Here is a 19774-nt window from a genome sequence, read left to right on the forward strand (position 1 = left end):
ACACAGGGTACTGCCTCCCTCACGGTTCCTTTACCTTGCTCCTTCCCTGTCCCTGCCACACGTACACACAGACAGACATGCATGCACACATGCACACCTCCCTCTCTCATCCATTTGTTCTACCACGTGTCTGCTCGGCTCTGTTCCTGCTCGGCCAGGAACACAAGGGACGCTCCCCACCAATGCTTCCATCCTGTCCACTGTGACAGCTGACTTCTGTTCCTCCCACTACAGCAACAGCCTTCCTGAGCATGAGGTGTAGAGACAGCCAATTGGGGTCTGAAATTCTGGGAAGCCTGCCAGAGGCCGCCCCTCCCCCAGGTGAACAGGGGCCACCAGCCCCGGAGACAGGGGAGGGTCATCCCCCTACCTGAGTCTCAACGCCCCTCTCCCACAGTGACATCATCCCAAAAATTGGCAAGAAACACACGGCCAAGGGATAATAAATATAATTGCTATGACAGGACCCCATCTAGCGAGGCAGGAACATCCTCCACTCCCAGACCCCACTTGTCCCCTCCGGCATGCTGAGGGTGAGTTAGATGCTTTGAGATCACCCTGGGGCTGCTGGGAGTTCCCGGGGTTATGCAGGGCAGGCCCCAGTGTTTGGGCGGCACAGCCCCCAGGGCTGGCCCCCTAGCCCAGGACATCCAAGTAGACCGGAGGTGCCTGGGCCAGGGCTTGCAGCCGGGCGTGCACATCCTTGATGCTGTGGCGTTGTTGGGGCTCCCGCTGCCAGCAGCCCCGCATAATGGCGTAGACCTCCGGTGGGCAGGCCCGGGGCCGCTCCAGCTCTCGGCCCTGCGTGATGCACTCAATCGCCTGGGGCCACCCGAGGGAGAGAGAAGAGGGCACATTGCGCTGGAGCAGGGGGGTGAGGCAGGCAGCAGCACCCCAGCCTCCCTGAGGCTCTCCAGGCAGGCCCCATGGATGTCTGGGGCTCTTAGTTACTAATAGTCTAAAAGGAAGCCGCAAACCCCAAGATTCCTTCCCACCTCAACATGGAGCAGTGGGAAACATCAGGGCCAGGTAGACTCTGGGAAGGCTGGGTTGGGGGGGATAGGATTGCTTCCAGAAAGGCTGGAATCAGACCCTCAGAAGACTTGCTAGGTGGTTTGAGGGAGGGGAAGGGCCCTGGCATTTGCCAAATCCATCAGCCAGTGCTGAGGGCTGAATGGGGGAAGGGAGGGGTCCTCCACCTCCTTGTTCCAGAGGGCAAAAGGAAGGTAGGATTGCAGCAAGGCCTTGAAAACCACTAGCTTGCCATCGTCTAAGGTAGAGGGCAACCCCCCTTCCCTTTGTCTTCTGCAGGTACCATTCTGTGGAGACCTAGCTCCTCTGAAAAGAAACTGCAGCAGGAAAGATCCAAGTTAGACTCCAGGAAGGGCTGTTAGAGCAGCCAAGGGATCCAAGGAAGGAGAGATGTGGCGGGGAGCTGGGTGAGGGGGCCTGGAGCCTCTCCCCCCTTCTTCCCTCCCTCCCCATTAGAGGACTTGGGTTATGGGTAGCACTAATTCCATTCCTTCTCTCAGTGCTTGAGAAAATTAAAATCTATAACCCTCTCCCCCACCCCAGCCGCCTCCAGGGAGCAAACTGCATTAGGAGGAGAAATGGAAACTGACAGCTGGGAGCCAAGGAGGGGGTGGGGGAGCTGCTGGGGAGCCAGAGCACCTGGGGCCTGCTGTGGCGGCCAGCGCCATGCGGAGGGAGGGGCGGGCCTGTCCTTCCTGCAGTCTGACCTCCAACCTTCCTGCTGCAGTGTCAGGCCCTCCGGAGCAGCCCCTGTCCCCATGCCTGTCCCTCCACCCTGACGGTGCCTACTGCGCCTATACAATGCAGCTAAGGACGGAGTCTGGGCTCCATCCGGAAAGTGCTTTCTTTGAGTCTCCCCCAGGAGCCAGCTGGGCCTGGGCTGGGCGGGTGAGTGGAGGCGAGAATCCAAGAGGGAAGAGGGGAAGAGTGCAAGGAGCCGGGGTGGGGGGTGCGGAGGCAGGCCCCGCGGTCGGTCGCGGCACCGGCTGAGGCAGGGCCGGGGCAGGGCCGGGGCAGGGCCGGGGCGGCGGGCGGGCTGACCTCGGTGTTGGACAGCTGGTACCAGGGCTGCTTGCCGTAGGTGAAGATCTCCCAGAGCACCACCCCGAAGCTCCACACGTCACTCTCCGTGGTGAACTTGCGGTAGAGGATGCTCTCGGGCGGCATCCAGCGGATGGGCAGCATCGTGCGGCCCCCCACCTGCGGGCGGGCGGGGCGCGTCACTGCGGGGGCGGGGGGTGGGGGAAAGGGGGACCGCGCACCTGGTCCCGCGCCCCCGCCCCGTCATTAAAGATGAATGGAAGGGGCTCTGGGGCCGGCGCTAAGAGGGAAAAACCGACGGTGCAGTCCCTGTGCGCCCCGAGAGCGGAGAAGGCGGGCCGGGAGGTAAGGGGCGGGGAGCCCAGAGCCAGACAGCCCGCGCCCCCACGCCGCCCAGGAAGAGGAGGGCGCGCAGGGGGTGGGGTCGGCAGTGCAGGGGGAGGGGCTGCGAGGCTGGGCGGGGGTGGGGGGCCTGCAGTGCCGGGAGGGGCCTCCGGGCTGGGCCCAAGGACCCTTACGCGGTAATAGTCCGTGCTGTAGATGTCCCTGCTCATGCCGAAGTCCCCGATCTTGACCACCAGTCCCTGGCCCACCAGACAGTTGCGCGTGGCCAGGTCCCGATGCACGAAGTGCAGACCTGCCAGGTACACCATCCCCGCAGCGACCTGGCTAGCAACGGCCAGCAGCTGCCCCAGGCCCAAGGGGCCTGGAGCCACGTCCTCCCCGCCAGCCAGCAACTTGGCGTCGGGCCCGTGGGACCTGCCAAAGAGTGAGGGAGAGAGGGTGGGCTGGGGAGGGAGCCCTCAAGAGGCTGAAGACCCAGATCCTGGGGAGCTGGGGTGGAAGGCAGTGGGGGACTCCAGAGAAGGGAGGAGGGAAGGAACAGGAAGACGAGTCTGCAGGGCCTGGGAGGGGGGCCGCCAGGTGGGCCACCTCAGGAGCCTCCCCCACTGCCCCCACTTCCCCCACTTCCCACATCCCCCCAGCCCCCCAGGTCACCTCCTTGAACTCTGAGCCCAGCATCCGGGTTCCCACTGGCCCCTGCCTCTCTTGCCCATGGATACCTCCCACTCTGTCCTCCAGATGCTTAGCTTCCCCTAAGTCTGCCCCTGCCTCCATGAAGGAAAGCTTCCCACCCAGGCTCCGAACCTGAAGCCTGGGGGTCCTCCTGTCTCTCTCCCCTTCACCCTCAATGTTCAGCCTCCCATGGGATCCTTCTTCTTTTCAAGTTTCCAGGATGCCTGCCACCTCCCACTGCCACCACTTCAGATCATTCCTTGATCACCCAGCTCCATTCCCCAGATATTCCGTCTTCTGACTCTAGCCCGAGCCAGTGGCTTTGTGGGTACTGCCCCTTCCCACAGGCCAACTTTCTCATCTCTTTATTTCTTCCTTTATGGCAGAGGCTTCCTAAACACCTCCGGTGTGCCAAGCACCGGAGCTACAGTAGAGAATGGGATACAGATAAACAGGGGCACCTGATGGGCACTCAGGCTAGGGATGAAAGAAGTCAGAGGAGACTTCCTGGAGGAAGAGACATTTAAACTGAGATTCAAGGGACGCCTGGGTGCCTCAGTGGTTGACTATCTGCCTTTGGCTCAGGGCCTGATCCCAGAGTTCCAGGATCCAGTGCTACATCGGGCTTCCTGCAGGGAGCCTGCTTCTCCTGCATATGTCTCTGCCTCTCTCTCTGTGTGTCTCTCATGAATAAATAAATAAAATATTAAAAAAGAAAAAGAAAAGAAAAAAAGGGGGCGCCTGGGTGGCTCAGTCTGTTAAGCATCTGTTTGCCTTCAGCTCAGGTCATCCTGAGGATCCAGGGTCCTGGGATCAAGCTCCACATCAGGCTCCCTGCTCCGTGGAGAGCCTGTTTCTCCCTCTCCCTCTGCTGCTCCCCCAACTTGTGCTCTCTCTCTCCCAAATAAATAAACAAAATCTTAAAAAAATAAACTGAGACTCAAACCCTGAAGAAAAGGGGTGAATAAGCCATTTAAAAGCATCAGAGATGGGCAGCCTGGGTGGCTCAGTGGTTTGGCGCCTGCCTCCAGCCCAGGGCATGATCCTGGAGACCCGGGATTGAGTCCCACGTCAGGCTCCCTGCATGGAGCCTGCTTCTCGCCCCGCACCCCCATGAATAAATAAATAAAATCTTAAAAAAAAAATAAAAGCATCAGAAACAGAGAGGTAGGTGAAGTGGCTGGGAGAGAGACCTGATGTACCAGGCAGAGGGAACTGTAAGTGCAAAGGCCCTGGGGTGAGAAGGAACAGATAGGCTTCCTAGGGAATACCTTCCAGACTCATCCAGGAGCCTTCATGATTCCCTCCTTTGGGTCCCTGTATTCTATCCAGTATTGAGAGCCACTTCTCCCACATCCTGGGCCCCAGATGGTGGCATGTCCCTGGCCTGCATCCCAGGCACTCAGCACTGAGCCGATGCAGTGTCTGGTGAGCAAGGGAAGGGCCTCCTGTCTGGCTTCCTGTTGACTCCAGTCTACTGAGCCCAATGGCTCCACGCTCATCGTGGCGTCTCCCATCACCTGCCTCCTGCTCCCCACTGCCACTGGCTTCTCCTCCCCCTCCACAGACCTCTTAAGGTCTCCCCCAACTGAATTCTGCAGCCTGTGTGAGTGACCCTTCACTCCCAAAGGGGTGTTTGGAGACCACATCTGGACATGAACTGGACAGTCACACAGCACTTTCTCATCCAGAACCACAGTCCCCCACTGAACCTCTTCTGGCAGGAAAACTGAGGCCAGAGAGATAGGCTACTTGGCTCAGCTAGGAGCTCACAGCTAAGTGTAAGCCTGGCCCTCCCCCTGCCTGCCTCACATCTCATACTGTCCCATCCTGGGGAAGGCGGGGATTCTCACCCAAGAAGGACTCAACAAAGGGAACCTGTGACGATTGCAGTCAGGGGTTGAGAGGAGACCATACTCCACCCTGGGCCATTTATTACCTGTGTGCCCCTGGGCAAGCCACTTAAGTCTCTTCTGTGAAACGGGCACATTTCTTGACACTATTAAAATTATCTGAACAGGGCCACCTGGGTGGCTCAGTGGTTGAGCATCTGTGTTTGGCTCAGGTCATGAGCCCAGGGTCCTGGGATTGAGTCCTGCATCGGGTTCCCCACAGGGAGCCTGCTTCTCCCTCTGCCTATGTCTCTGCATCTCTCATGAATAAATAAATACATAAAATATTTTAAAAATAAAATAAAATAATTGGCACAAACTAGTAAACACATCAGCATTGTTCTGTCCAAAGCAAAAGAAATGAATTTTTAGTGACTTTCTTCAAGTAAAAATTGCCAGACATGCTTGAAACTATGAAGAATACATATCTATTTACACTATTATACAGATAAATGTGTCCAAGCACAGGCTGACACAGGTAGAAGTGAGGGCATGAGAAGAGTGCCTGGAACACGTGTTACTGTTGCCACACCTCTCTAAGCTGTCAACCCCCACAGGCCTGGCTTCTGCGTGCCACCCGCAAACGCAAAGACACTCCCTGCAAAGCCACTGTCCCAGAGCACAGTTCCTGATTTCTGCTAGTGCCATCCCCTGACCACCGCCACTCTGTCCTTTGCACATTCACACCTCGGGGACAGGATGAAACCCCCTCTTGGTTTGACGGATGATCAGGGATATGCTTGCAGGGAAGAGGCAAGGGAGCTCAGAGCCAGAGGCCAATGCGGGGCCAGGCAGTCATACCGAAGGAAGCGGTTGAGGTCACCGTGTCGCATGTACTCAAAGACCATGAGCAGTGGGCGGCCCTCGGTGCAGACCCCAAAGAAGCGCACGATGTGCTGGTGCTGCAGCATGGTGAGCAGCTGGGCCTCCCGCTGGAAGTCCTGCCTGGCGCTCTCAGACACCTCCTTCAGCGCCTGGATGGCAGGGGGTGGGCAGGACAGACTGAGTTCGGCCCACCCCCTCCTCCCCACACCCAAGATGGCCAGACCCCACATTCCACCCCCAAGCCTGAGCACACAGTCCTGGAATGATGGCGCTCCGGGAGGTGGGACCCTGGCCAGCAGTACTTCATGGACCAGGTCTTACCTTGACAGCCACTAGCATCTTGTCCTGCTCGGGCAGCAGGTTGTGGCACTCAGCAAGGAAGACCTTCCCAAAGGCGCCTTCGCCCAGCTCCCATTTGAGCACAATGTCCTGGCGCTTGATGTGATGAACACCTGCCGAGAGGCATGCAGGATCAGACCAGAGCCCCCATCCTGGCTTGGGAAGGAGGGGGTGGGGCCAAGCCAGGACTAGCTAGTAGGCTTGGGTGCCAGCCAAGGGGGTGCCTGGGGACTGAAACTGAGCCTTCGTGCATCCCCAAGCCCCATGCTGTGGTGTAGACGGGTAAGGAGTGGGGAAGGGAGGGAAGGCTTTCTCAGGCCTGGGGTGGACAGAGATGATACAGGGGCTTCTACACACCCCCGGGGCTCACCCCCACCCTTGACCCAGGACAGTTCCTCACAGGCATCACTGAAGTATTGTGGGTTCTCGATGATGTGACCTTGGAGCCCAGAGCCTTTGCCCTCAGTGGGGGACAAGGAACTGCCACCTAATGTCATGAAATGCAGAGACATGGCCAGTCCGTCCTCTGGAGCCAGCACCACTGCGCCTGGGGGAGAGACACAGCCATTCAGAGTGATCACAACGCAGGGTCCCAGGGGAGGGGAGGAACAGAGGAGGCAGGCAGCCAGCAGGGGAAGGCAGGGCACTATGGCCCCTATGGCTCCTGTGCAGCCCCAGGCCCTGGGGGCCACCATGGACCCCCCCACCCTTGGAGAGCTCAGACCTCCCAGATCCACTTAGTGTTTGCCATCTAGCCACCAATGAGCAGCTGCTGCCTGACCCTCCCCCAGCCCGGGCCCCAACATACACGCTCATACCCACAAGCCGGGGGCCCGGCCCTCATAACCCAGCCGGGTGTAGGCACCCCCATGTGGAAGACAGAGCCGGGGAGAACCCACAGGAAACACAGGCAGCAGGACAGACTGATGGACAGACTGGCAGACAACCCGATGCAGCAGCACTCCTACTCACGGTTGCCCCCAAATTTGTTCCTCCGTCCACACTTATTGAGTGCAAGGAAGAGTGTAGAAAGGAAGAGGCAGGCAAAGACAGCCAGGCCCACAGCCACGGAGACCTGGCAGGGGTTGGGGGGTGGGGGGCAGACCTGGAGCTTCTCCTGCACCCTCCGAGCACCCCCACAGCAGCAACGACTCTCCATCTTGCATGCTCCCCACCCAAGACCTGCCTCCTCCTGCCCTGGCACCCCAGACCCTGGCTGTGGGGGTGGCTCAGGCCACATGGTCCGAATCGTCACGCTCTCACCAGAAACCACATGTGGGCAAGCCGCTAGCCCAGCCTCCCAATCCCAAGTCCAAGTCTGAGACCAGCTTCCCCTTCTCATGCTCACCCCAAAAGGGGTTTCGTCCTTCTTCTCCACTGGGTCTCCAGACGTGCTGTTAGTGTCTGTGGAGACACAGGGCATGGAGAGTGGGTCTTGGCACATGGGGTGTCTCCTGCGGCAGCTCCCCCCAACCCACCCCAGCTGAGCCCTCAAGGGTCAGGTCAGCTGGGCCCTCTGCCCAGCCTTGGCTTCAGGAACCACACAGACCCTGCCCCCCCCCCACCCCAGCCTGGGTACTCACCCACTGGCGAGAAGGAGACTGCAGGGGGAGGAGGGGAGAAAGCAGTCAGATGGGGGGGCAGATGGAAGTGAGTCCCCCCCACCCCACTCATCCCTTCCTGGGGCAGGAGGGAGGCTGGGCCTCATCAAGGAGAAGGCCTTGGACACCCTCGTGCCCAGCTGTCTCCTCAGCACCCCCAGTTGGTGGCCGAGCCCAGGGCTTCAGGGCTCCCAGGGCTTGGGGAAGGCAGGGCGGGGTCACAGCCCGACACAGGAACTCAGGGCCCCTCTCTGCCCAGGACTGGGCACTGAAGCCTGTAGGGTGAGGACCGCAGCAAGTGGACCAGGCCTCCCCCGACACCTGTGGCTGTGCCCAGGGGCCACCAGGCATGGGGGTCGGGGTGGCCCTCGCACCGGGGATGGGGTCCTCGGGGTTGAACTCGAAAGGGTTGTCCATGAAGGCGGCCATGACAAAGGCGGCAGCCCGGCCCGAGGGGTTGGCGGCCAACAGCGTGTAGTTGCCGTTGTTGACATGGGTGGGCTGGTTGAGGCGCAGGCAGCCGTGCCGCACCGTCTCGTTGGCCACCGGCTCCAGGAACTCAGTGAAGATGAAGCTGGTCTCGTTGAGCACAGAGCCGTTGAAGAGCCAGCGCAGAGAGGGCGCCGGCTGCCCATCCACCGAGAAGGGGATGCACCAGTGATGCAGCTCCACCGCCTCATGCAGCTGCACGCTGGCCGGGACTGCGGACCAGAGAGGGTGACAGCCAGGCGTCAGGGAGCAGCTGGCGGGGACCCAGAACGGACCTGACAAGTCTTGGGGTGGGGTGGGTAGAGCCAGAAATCAGGCGGTGGGCCTAAGAGGAACTGGCCAGCGGGCCTGAAGAAATGCACAAGGAGGGATCTTTTGAAGAAAGTTGACGGTAAATCTTAAATAAACCAGGCAGCAGGTGTATACAATTCAGAGGCTTCGAGAGCCCCCGGGGGAAGTGGAGTGCCGCCTTTTGGATAAGGGATCCAGAAAAATGAAGTGCAATTGAGCTTAAGAAGCTCAGGAGAAGGCCTAAACATCAAACAAGCAAACAGTATGTAGTTTAAAAGCTTCTGGAAAAAGAATACGGGTTTGAAATAGACCCAACCTGACTCAGCCAGGAAGGGAAGGAAGGGCAACTGCCCCCATCAACAGAGGTGAATCTCACAAATATAATGTTGCTCAAAAGAAACTAGACCCAGAGGGCAGCCCGGTGGCTCAGCGGTTTAGCGCCGCCTTCAGCCCAGGGTGTGATCCTGGAGACTCGGGATCAAGTCCCACGTCAGGCTCTTTGCATGGAGCCTGCTTCTCCCTCTGCCTGTGTCTCTGCCTCTCTCTCTCTTGTGTCTCTCATGAATAAATAAATAAAATCTTTAAAACACACACACACAAAGAACTAGACCCATAATAATACTTGCAGTAGGATTCCCTCTCTATGATGTACAAGAACCAGCGAAGCCATACTGATAGGGGAAGCTCACGTGTGTAAAATTCTTTTTAAAAGCAAGGAAACGATTATCACAAAGTCAGGATGGTGCGGAGAAGAGGGATGGGGAGAGGAAGGGAAGGTGTTCTGAAGAACCAGAGAACAATTACTGTTTGAAGTGTCTATGTCTTATGCACATATCTACATTATATTTCACAATTAAAGAAGAAAAATTGTGTGACGTATAGGATTCAAGGTAATTTTTTGGCAGACCTAGGGAAATTAAGCAGCGAGACTAAGGAAGAGCTCAGAAGAGGCATTTCTTCTTTCAAAATTTGGACCGACAACAAAAGTGCTCCAAAGGGGCAGGCATGCGCGTAACTCAGCAGAGAGCAGCGGGAGCAGCCAGGCAGCTGGTGCCGAGGGCCTCAGGTAGCAAGACTTGGGCAGGGGGCCAGAAAGAAATCCATCCCCGTCCCTCTGGCCTTGACGAGCCCCCAGGACTTCCCCACAGGATCAGGTTTTCATGGGAATCTGGAAACAGCTGGGTGGGAGCAGCTGTGCAGACACATATCCCAGCCCCTTCCTCCAGACCCCGACCCTCAGAGCCTCTTTCCAGGGAAGAAGGAAGGGGGTACAGGGTGGGGGGAGGTCACTGGGACTCACAGGAGACGTTGACCTGCACAGAGACTTCGGCCCGGCCCACATCATTCTCCGCCCAGCACGTCACATTCTTCCTATTGAGGTCACTGGTGACATTGGCCAGGGTCAGCCCCAGGGATGGCAGGTCCCCAGATTGCTGGGTCAGGAAAGAGAAGGGAAAATGAGGAAGAGTGACCGCAGGCTTGGGTATGGAGGCAAGGGGGTGGAGCTGATATGTTTGGGGTACTCCTATGGCTTCAGATGGAAAAGAGAGGAGGAGTGAGGGGAACGGGGTGGGGAGGGAGAGGGAAGGGGTAGAGGAGAGAATATAGCAGGGATTGCACCCCTATCCTTTAGGGCTCATTCACAGACTATCTCCCAGAACACGTATTTAATGATCTGAAAAATCTAGAACATGACCAGTAACCTCAAAACAAGCACAGAATACCCTGAACCAGAACTACTTCTGAGAAGCTAAGTAGATGTCAATAATCCCAGGTATCAAATAGACACAACTTGTTGGACAAATCAGCTAGGATCTCACCACCAGCTCATGCTTGTTTTACACGCAGTTCTATCAGTCTCAGCCCAAAGGATACCAGAAATATGGAGCTGCCCTGATAGCAGATGAGGCAGCAGCATCCTGACCCCCTTTGGCAGATAAACACGGAGGGTAAAGCTACAGGCAAACTGACTTGATTTTGAATCATCATTGGAAGACTGAATCAGGTTCAGATTCTCTTCTAAGAAACTGGCGGTGTGCCAGTTACGTGACCTTAGGACAATTCCCAATCTTGCTGAACCACAGTTTTCTTGTTTTGTAAGCTAAAGAGGTAGACAAATGATCCTTTGACACTTTAGGAAGCTATTTCCATAAAATGATGGAAGTCAATGGAGCACTGCACAAATATCATTTATCTGGAAATTTCAGAAATGTGGAAACCTTTGAACCAGGGCCAGAGGAGGTGAATCTTCCCTGGGCTTCCACTGGAAGTCGGAAGTTCCTCTCTCTAGGCTCTTGTGCAAACTCCAGCTTCCAGCCTCCTCCAGGGGAAGCCCTGCCCTGCCTCAAGCTTCTCTCTGCTGTTCTGTCCCCACCAAATCACTCTGGGTGCAGGGCAGCTCATCAACTCTAGGCTTTGAGCTGCTCCACCACCTTCCACTCTCCTGAGGGTGACCAGCCTCCCCTGCCCTCCACTGAACCCAGCTGAGCGTGACTTTTCTATAGGAAGTTTCTAGAAAACAGAAGTGGTAGCAAACACGGAAATCTCTCAAAGAGAAAAGCAAAACCCTGGAATTTCCCAAACCAGCTGAGCAGAGGTCTCTCCACAGACGGTCACTGCTGGCCTCTCGCCTCTGCATTGTTCCCTTTCCATCACTCACTCTCGGTGGCTTTGCGCTGTGGTAGGGAAGGAACCACTCAGTGGCTCATGGTCCTCCCACCGTGTCTCGGTCCCCTGCTCCAATGGTTCCTCCTCCTATGATATTGTTCCAGGGGCTTCCGGCAATTCTGGGGGTGGGCTCCTGCCCCAAGAGAGGGCCTCCAAACTGAGCACACTGGCCCTGCATGTCAACCCATGTGGGGCCAGCTTTTTGGGTGAGCACGGCCTCTTGTCTGCCTCTGCTAACCTTGTCGACAAGGCCTCAGCTGTGGCTACCCACGGCTGCCCATTGTCAGCCTGAGCACAAAGAGCAAGGCACAAGAAGATGCCCAAAGACACATCTGTGTGGCAGAGATAGCAGCCAGAGAGTGTTCAGGGGCAGCGGGACTTCAGAGGGCATCCTGTCCACCTCCTCAGTTGATAGGCAGGCGGGATATCAAAAGGTCATCACATCCACCTCCTCAGTTGACAGATAAGAAAACCAAAGTGCAGGCAGATTAAAGGATTTTTTCCAAAAGTCAGTCCAAAAATTAATTACTGAGAAAGCTGGACCCAGACCTGGACATTCTTTACTAATAAGCTCATTATACACCCAAGAGGATGCTGCTTCCAGAATCTCCAGAGAGAGATGGGAAGGACCCTGAGAAGGCAGCTGGATGCAGGACCACAAACACTGTGTGCTCTCCCTCTGGTCCTGTTCCCTTGTCTAGAAAGCTGGTGGGTGGGAGGGATGGCCTGTGGGTTCAGGGACTTTCTGTCTGGCAGCCAGCCCTGTGTTCCCAGGCAGGCTCCGGGGTCCCCGCTGGGCCGGCGCCCACCCTGAGGGCCTGTGTGTGCCTGCGGGACACAATGGGCCTGAGCCCATGGGTGGAAACTATATCTGCCCCTCCCCCCGAGCTCTCCGTGCTTCTTACACGCTGTGTCTCTTTTCCTATCTCTGCCCCCTGTGCCCTGTCCAAGCCTCTTCAGGGAGAGGTGAAGAGGGGGAACAGGGACAGGCGGTGAGGGGCTTCTTACCGTCACTGTGGCCAACTCCTCGACCTCTGGGAGGATCCAGCCGGCCCGCTCCAGGCCCCGCCCCTCCACCTGGCACTGCAGCAACACATCATCCCCCACCTCCACCGACGCATTGGGCATCTGGACCTTCAGCACGGGGACGCCTGGCCGCCCAGGGTGGCAGAGGGGTGTGAAAGCAGGAAGTGGTCTCAGAGCCCGAGCCCAGGGCAGGGCTTCCTCTCCAGCACCCCAGGGCCCTGGTGCCCCTACTGGCCACACCAAACGCCCTTCAGCCTTCAGGCCCCAGCTCTTGCCAATGCCTGTTTCCCAGTCCCTGGGCGGCTGGCTCCCCAGAGCCCTGCTCGGTGCTCTCTCAGAAAGCAGGCAGCTGCCCCCACCCCTCATGCCCACCTCCCTCCTCTCTGGCACCTACCGCAGCTGGCATTGGACAAGAGGGCCAGGGGCCCCTGCCCGGGACACTGCAGCCTCTGTCCACGCACTCCACCCAGTCCTTCCTCCTCCCAGCGCAGCAGCCAGTGGAGGGCACAAGAACAGTGTAGTGGGTTCCCCGACAGGACCCTGTGAGTGTGGGGGACACAAGAGAGTCAGAGACAGGGCAGGTGCTGGGCCTGAGAAGCCGCAGAGAGTGAAGCACCATGGAAGAGGGGCATGCAGCCAGGCTGCAGGGTGGAACATCTAGAAGTGAAGGGAGGGGGCCCAGGAACAAGGCGTTATGACAAGAATTAGAATCCAGGAAGTCTGGGAGCCAGCTGTGGGCTACTTGGATTCCCTTGCCCCAGTGTTCTCCTCAGGAAGCCAGGCCAGGTGAGGACTCTGAGCAGGATGGCAAAGACAGAAGGGCACATCTTTGGAGTGACCCAGAGGCCTTAGGGGCCAACTGCGCACACACAGACCACCACTGTCCCCATCGGCCCCATATGCAGGGGTGCTGGCAATGTGGGCAGATGTGCCCACATGGACAGGTGGGCCTGGGTCTGCTCCTGGCCCCCAGCTTTCTGAGCACATGAGGCATCAGCCACCAGCCAGCTGTCCTCCAACAGCCTGGCTGCCCCTAGGGCAGCCGTCCCCTCCAGCGGGCCTGCAGCCTCTTCGATGGGGGTCACGGGCATGTGCAGCGTCCCCATCTCAGCTCACAGCCAAACACACAGTCCCCAAAGAGCACCCCCACACACATAGCTCCACATGGACACAGTGACACACTTCCCCCAGAGGTACAAGTGCGTTCACACACGCGCACGCGTACACACACACACCACTGGCCCCTGGAAGCCCCTCACTTACAGCTCCTGCAGGGGGAGGCCCTGGACGGTTTTCCAGGACAGAGACTCCAAAGCATTGAAGGAGAGATTCCTGTGGTAGTTGAGATAGAGACAGCAGCCTTGAGCCACAGACATCGCTCTGACCCAGGGGAAGGGAGGGAGGAGGAGCTACAGCCCACTGACATCTGGCTTCCCCACCCCTACCCTGGCAACTAGAACCAGCCAAGGAGGCACCTGCTCTGGGACAGGTTAGGCTCCTGGGGTCCCCCTCTCCTCCCTGGGACAGCAAGGGTTAACCCCATGAGCCCCCTCCCCAGAGCCCAGGGAGGGGGTCTCAGGGAACAGCCTGCTCCCCTCTCCCCCACCCCTGGCCCCAGCTGGCAAAGTGCTGAGGCCCCAGCTGGGGGAAGGGGCTCCATCTGTGCTCCGCTAACAGAGCCCAGGATGGGCCAGAGGAAAGGGGGTGGTGACCAGGATCTCCAAGCACTTCCTCAGCTCACCCACCTGCTTCCTTCTCCCACTCCAGTTCCCCCAGCCCCTAGCTGCAGACAAGGAAAGAGCACCAGCTTCAGACCACACAGCGAGCCGGTTAGGCGCCCTGTGCTCCTCACCCCACACCAGGCTGCCACTCCTGGGGGCTCTCCTTCAGGCGCCTGCCCTGGGCCTCTCTGTGCCCAGCTATCCTACAGTGTGGGGGGCTGAGCTGGAGCGGCATGACCACACAGGTATCAGAGAGTGCCCAGTCTCGCACCAGACAGAGCAGGACATGTCTTGCCACGTACATGTGTGACCTCAGTCCAGAAATGTCATCTCTGCGATTCTAGAATCCTCTATAAACAGGGCTGACACTCTCTCTCCCCATGTTGATTGTGAAGATGCATGGACATAAGTATTGTGAGTATGCATTTTTAAGTGAAGTCTCAGCGTGTAGTCAGTAACATAACTAACATCACCTTTCTTGTTGTTGCTAAGTCACTGGACACAGCAGAGACTTCAGAGCACCCCGCACAACAGCATGGATGGCAGGCCCCCACCACCCTTCTGTCTGTCTGCCTGCCGGGGTAAGAAGGAGGAGCTGACCTGGCCTTGGAAGGCCAGAAAAGGGAGCTGCCAGGGACCCCAAAAGTGTCTCCTTTGGAGGTCTCTCCTGTACACCATCTGTGGAGGGGCCGTGTGACTCCCAGGAGCGGGGAGGGTAGCTGGTGGCACATCTGATGCCCCAGCTCCCAGGCTATCCCGGGGGCCAGGGAGGGGGTGGGAGATGGAGTCCCAGCCAGAACCTGGAGCACACTACTGCCCCTTGCTCCTTATGGTCTGGTGTATGTGTGGACTCCAGGAAGAACAACTGGGACAGGTGCCCATGAGACGTGTCCCTGTAGCATGAAGCATGGAGGCGAGGCAGCAAGGACCCTATCGCTGATGGGGGTGGGAGCCGAGAGCACCAGTGTCCCTGAAGGAGATGAGGGGAAGCCCCAGGAGAATGGGAGAGGCCATGTCCCTGACCAGGCTGGGGTCTTCAGACCCTACCCCTTCAGTTGGGGGTAGGGCCCAAGCCCAGCAGCCACCCATGTCTGGGTGTCCTCCCACTCCCTCTGCCCAGTCCCAGCCACTCACAGGCGACGGAGCCGAGGAGTGAAATGGAAGGCGTCAGGTGCCACAGAGCGGAGCCCACTCTTAACGATGGTGCTGGGGAGGGTGCAGCAGCAGGTCAGCCCACAGGGCTCCCCTTTCTGGACCCCACCTCTCTGCCCATCCAGACCCCGGCCCCCAGTGCTGAGCCCTGGACCCCCTCCATCCCCCACAACCCTGGACTCCCCATTCCCCCACAACCCTGGACCCCTCCTCTCTGCCCACACCAGACCCTGGCCCCCAGGCCTGAGCTCTGGACCCCCTACTCCCCTACAACCCCAGACCATGCCTCTATGCCCACACCAGACCCAAGCCCCCAGCCCTGAGCCCTGGACCCCCTCCATCCCCCACAGCCTCCCCAGCTACCTTGGGCCCCCAAAACCCCTGAGCTTTCTGCTTTCCTGCAGCCCCTCCATTCTCAACCTCCCTGAGTCACTGATCCCCCAGGCCCTGTGCTGTCCCCACACACTGACAGTCAGCCCCCTCACAGGTCTCTCAGCATCCCCAGGCCCTTTAGGTGAACGGCATCCAGATGCTGCAGATGCTCTTGGTTGTCGATGTAGCTGCGGGGAAAGAGGGTGGGAGTCAGGGGCCCAGGCCCACATCCGCCCACCTGCCTCACGATACACATGCAGGTGCATGCACACATATGCACCCAGTCACACACACCCTGGTGCATACACATATACACAGTGACACACGTGCATGCAGGCATGCATCCTCACACCGTTAAACGGCCACACTCACACGTCTCATGTGTGCACACAGTCATGCACATGCACACACAGGCATAAACACACACGCAGAGATACACCTCTTCTTGCATGTTCACACACGCACTTGTGTGTGCACGGACCAAGGTGTGCACATCAGCATGCTTACACGTCACACATGGACATGGTGTACATATATCTCTCATGTGCACACACGGATTCACATTCATAAACACACAGAAGCCCATTCTCAGCTTGGGGTTCTGCTTTTCTACACAGGGCCTCCCCTATACATGCTCAGAGATGGGTGTCACACTGGAACGCTCACTGCCACAGAGAACCAAGGCTCACCAGAGCCACTGCCCCCCAGCACAGAGGGGACTCTGTGGTCATGCAAGGATGTGTGTACCCAAACACAGGGTCACTATCTGGGTTGCCCCCCACTGCGGCACATACACACACACACACACACACACACACACACGCTCACTCACACACAACCTCAGAAAGACAGGCCCCTCCCTACTCTCAGGCAGCCATCCTTACCACCACCTTCCACCCTACAGCAGTACAGCGAGAGGCTCAGAGGCTGCCCCAGGAGGGACCCAAGAAGGGGAAGAGGGGCACTGGGAGGGGCACCCAGGGAAGGGGTTGGGGGTGAAGGGGCCCAGACAGGCTAGCTTACATGGCAAGGCAGTGATGGGAAGGCTCAGGGGAGGGGGGAGGCAGGGCAGGAAAACACAGACAAAGTGAAACAGAGACTCCGAGAAAGAGACGATGAGCAAGAAGAGACTGGCAGAGAGAGAGACTGGTGAGGGAACAGACAGATAAGGATAAGGACAGAGACACAGAGATAAGGATAGAGCTCCGGAGAAAGCCAGATAGGGAGCCGGACAGGAGGATGCACACGTGGGGATGGAGGCTGCTGACGCCCTGGGCCCTGCCCAGCTTCTGGATCTGGCACGCCATGGAGTTCCTGGGAACTCGGGTGCCCTGCAATGGCATGTCAGTGTACCCCTACACACGCACACACGCACACATCACACTCGCCAGGGGCCCCTGACTCACTGCCTGTTCTCAGAACTCTCCTCTCACTCTCCTTAGCTGGAACCAGGAACAGTCCCAGTGACCTCTCCCCCTCCCCCTTCCCAGCCTGGGCCCCAGCAGCAGAGCCAGGTAGGGGGTCCTCCACTGGGAGGCCTAGAGAGCAATCTCCAGTGACTGGGGCCGAGAGCAGGTCCCTGCTCACAGGGTTTAGAGCTATAGGGACCCAGGGAGGGGTGGCGGCTGTGTGCAAGCTGTCAGGCAGCACACTCAAAGCTGCCTCATTCGTTTGGATTCATCATCAATCTGTCTTTTGAGTCCATTATCTCCTCGTTAGCTCTGCGGGTGAGGGAGGAGGAGGGGATGGGCAGGCAGAGGCAGGGGGTCAGGCTGCTGCCCCACCCAGAGGAACCTCTCGGCTCCCCACCCTGCATGCCTCCTGGTCCCCAGCCCAGCAAGTCCACTCCCCCACCCCGCCCCCTCCCCCGCTGGGGTTGGACCCACTTGGGGAAGGGAATGGGAAAAGAGCTCTGATGAAGAACATTCAGGATTGGGGCCCTGGTATGAAGGCACAGGGAGGACTGGGCTGGGGGTAGCAGCCCCTCCCATCATGCAGAGTCCTAGGCCCAGACCCAGACAAGGCCATCTCCTCTCTTCCTGGTCTCCCTAGGGCCATTAAAGAGAGAGATTGAGGACCTTCCCGTTAATTACCACGAGATACCGGAGTAACTCACTGCCAATTATCTCAGGCTGCTCAAGTAACTTCCAGACAGTGATGGTTCCCACCTCGGATGCCTTCCAACCTGTCACCGTCACCGCATGAGGCCAGGGTTCCTTGCCCACCCTCTAAGTCCCAGGCGGCAGGAGGGGGATTTTTCTCCCCTCTTCTCAAAGTCTTGCTGGCCCCATCAGCTACATAGAATACTCAAGTATTTTCCAGGCATCACCATGTGATGCTCAAGTACCTCTAGGCCAATTATTACAGAACACTCCCATAGGTTTCACCAGCTGCTAAGAAGTACTCCAGTATTTTGTAACCAATTACTGCAGGATGTCAGAGTACTACAGAATGCTGGAGTTTTCTCTTAGTTTGGAGCCCTGAAAAGAGGAGAGTCTGTCAACAAGAGCCCTGGCTCTCTGCCTCAAATAGGGGGACAAGGTGGAAAAGGAGATGGGGTGAGGAAAGCTAGAAGTCTCATTTTCTACATCCAAATCAAAGCATAGTGGGGATGAGAAATGGTGGAAATGCAGAGGAGAGCGCAGGCACCAAGCTATGCCTCCTCACCACCTCCCACCTATTCCAATTAAATTCCCAGTTCCAGAGGCAAGAGTTGGTGTTGCCAGGTCATGGCATGGAACGGGGTAGGGACCAGCTTCCCCCTTAAGGGGCTAAGGCGGTAAGGGTGCCAAACAGTGGGGTTCTCGGCAGCTAACCAACCCCCCCTCCAGGAGGCAGAGCTTGGACTCCTGTCTGATCTCCCGAAGGCTGCTTCCAGATGGCTGGGCTGTCTCAGATCTGGTCCACGGACAGCCCCTTGCCCCAGCTGCACCGAGCACTAGGCACGGTCCAGAGAGTCATTGCGGTGGTGGCCGAGAGCCACGGCGGGCGGAGGTGGCCCAGGTGCAGCCTCTGGACCCCGCCAGCCTGACTAGAGTCCGCGCCCTCGGGGCACGGCTCCGCCCGCCCGCGCCCGTCCGCCCACCCGCCCGCGGGACACTCACAGCTCCGTCAGGTTCTCAACGCCTGGCAGGCGGTGGAGGCTCTGCAGGGCCCCGGCCCGGGTGCAGCGCAGCCCCGAGGGGCCGTGGGGGCAGCAGACATCGGGGCAGGGCGCGGCGCCCGCGGACGCCAGCACCAGCCAGGCCAGCAGGCTGCCAGGCCCCGCCGCCCGGCCGTGCCCGCCCCGCTGCCCAAGCCGTCCGCCTCGCAGCATCGCGCCGGCGGGCAGCCGTCCGTGCGCTCCCAGCCGCGGCCGCCGGGCCTCCCCAGACACGTGCGCCCGCCGCGTTAAAGACCCGGCCGCCGGGAAAGGGCGGGGTCCGCGACCCGCCCCGCCCCGCCCTGCCCCCTCCAGCTCCACCTCCGCCACTCGGGTCCTGGCCCCCAGGCCGCCCCTACCCCTTTCTGGGGACCCCGAGCCCCTCCTCCCCCAAAACCCTCTGTCGCAGAAGGAACGCCTTGGAGGTCCTTGCTGGGGCGGGGGACTGCGGCTGAGAAGTTGATCCGTTATTTCTCCCAGCCTATGCTGCCCTTAGGGGGCGGGGAGATGACAGGGCAGGGGCAAGGTTACCGTCGGGGTCGTCCCAGCCAGCCCGGTCCCCCACCATCGTCCACCGCCCCCCATCCCCCACCCCCGCCCTCAGATCTCCCTCCTCACGGTGCGCGCCCCGGGGGCAGTGTACGATGTCACTTGGGGTAAATGAGGTGCAACACTCTCTAACCGTAGGAAGAAAGGGCAAGGGATCCCAAAAGGACCGAACGCAGGATCTGGGGAAAGAAGGCACAGCCGAGGTAATGTGTCGCCCCGAAACAGCCCGGGAAGGGAGCCTAGGGAGCCGGACGCCCGCTTTCGGGAGAGACCACAGGGTGGCGCTGGAGGCCCGCGCGCAGAGGTGCGAGCTCCAGGGCGGGGGGGCGCGGTCTGCAACCCCACCGAGAGGCGTCCCCGGCCCCAGCGACCCGCCCTGACCCCAGCCGGCCAGCGCCGGGCCCGGGCCGGGTGGGGTCCCGCCGGGCTGGGCTGGCATCGATCGCCGCCCTGACAAGAGCATCGATTTCTGCACGGAGAAATTAATAGATCTTCTCTTAGCTCCTCGGACCCGGGAGCCGCCCGCGGGTGGAGCTGGGGACCCGTCGGCCCTCGAGGGCCGCGCACCCGGAAAGCCCCGGGATCCCCAGCGCCTCCCGCCTCGCGGGCCTCGGTGGC

The 19774-nt window shown here is 59.1% G+C and overlaps 1 protein-coding gene across 1 annotated transcript; it reads right to left on the reverse strand.

Annotated features, from left to right (window-relative positions):
- Positions 1-433: 433 nt before the first annotated feature.
- On the reverse strand, positions 434-18781 carry NTRK1 (neurotrophic receptor tyrosine kinase 1). The gene is made up of 17 exons (XM_025430795.3): positions 18570-18781; positions 15579-15653; positions 15076-15147; positions 13484-13552; positions 12615-12760; positions 12203-12345; positions 9828-9960; positions 8122-8448; positions 7730-7747; positions 7495-7550; positions 7119-7221; positions 6547-6693; positions 6129-6259; positions 5784-5956; positions 2592-2832; positions 2074-2232; positions 434-822 (listed from the first exon to the last, which is right to left on the reverse strand). The coding sequence occupies exons 1-17, from the start codon at positions 18779-18781 to the stop codon at positions 637-639; spliced, it is 2391 nt and encodes a 796-aa protein (XP_025286580.1). The 3' UTR covers positions 434-636.
- Positions 18782-19774: the final 993 nt, after the last annotated feature.

Source organism: Canis lupus, chromosome 7 (assembly GCF_003254725.2).
Source record: "Canis lupus dingo isolate Sandy chromosome 7, ASM325472v2, whole genome shotgun sequence".
Classification (NCBI taxonomy): Eukaryota; Metazoa; Chordata; class Mammalia; order Carnivora; family Canidae; genus Canis; species Canis lupus.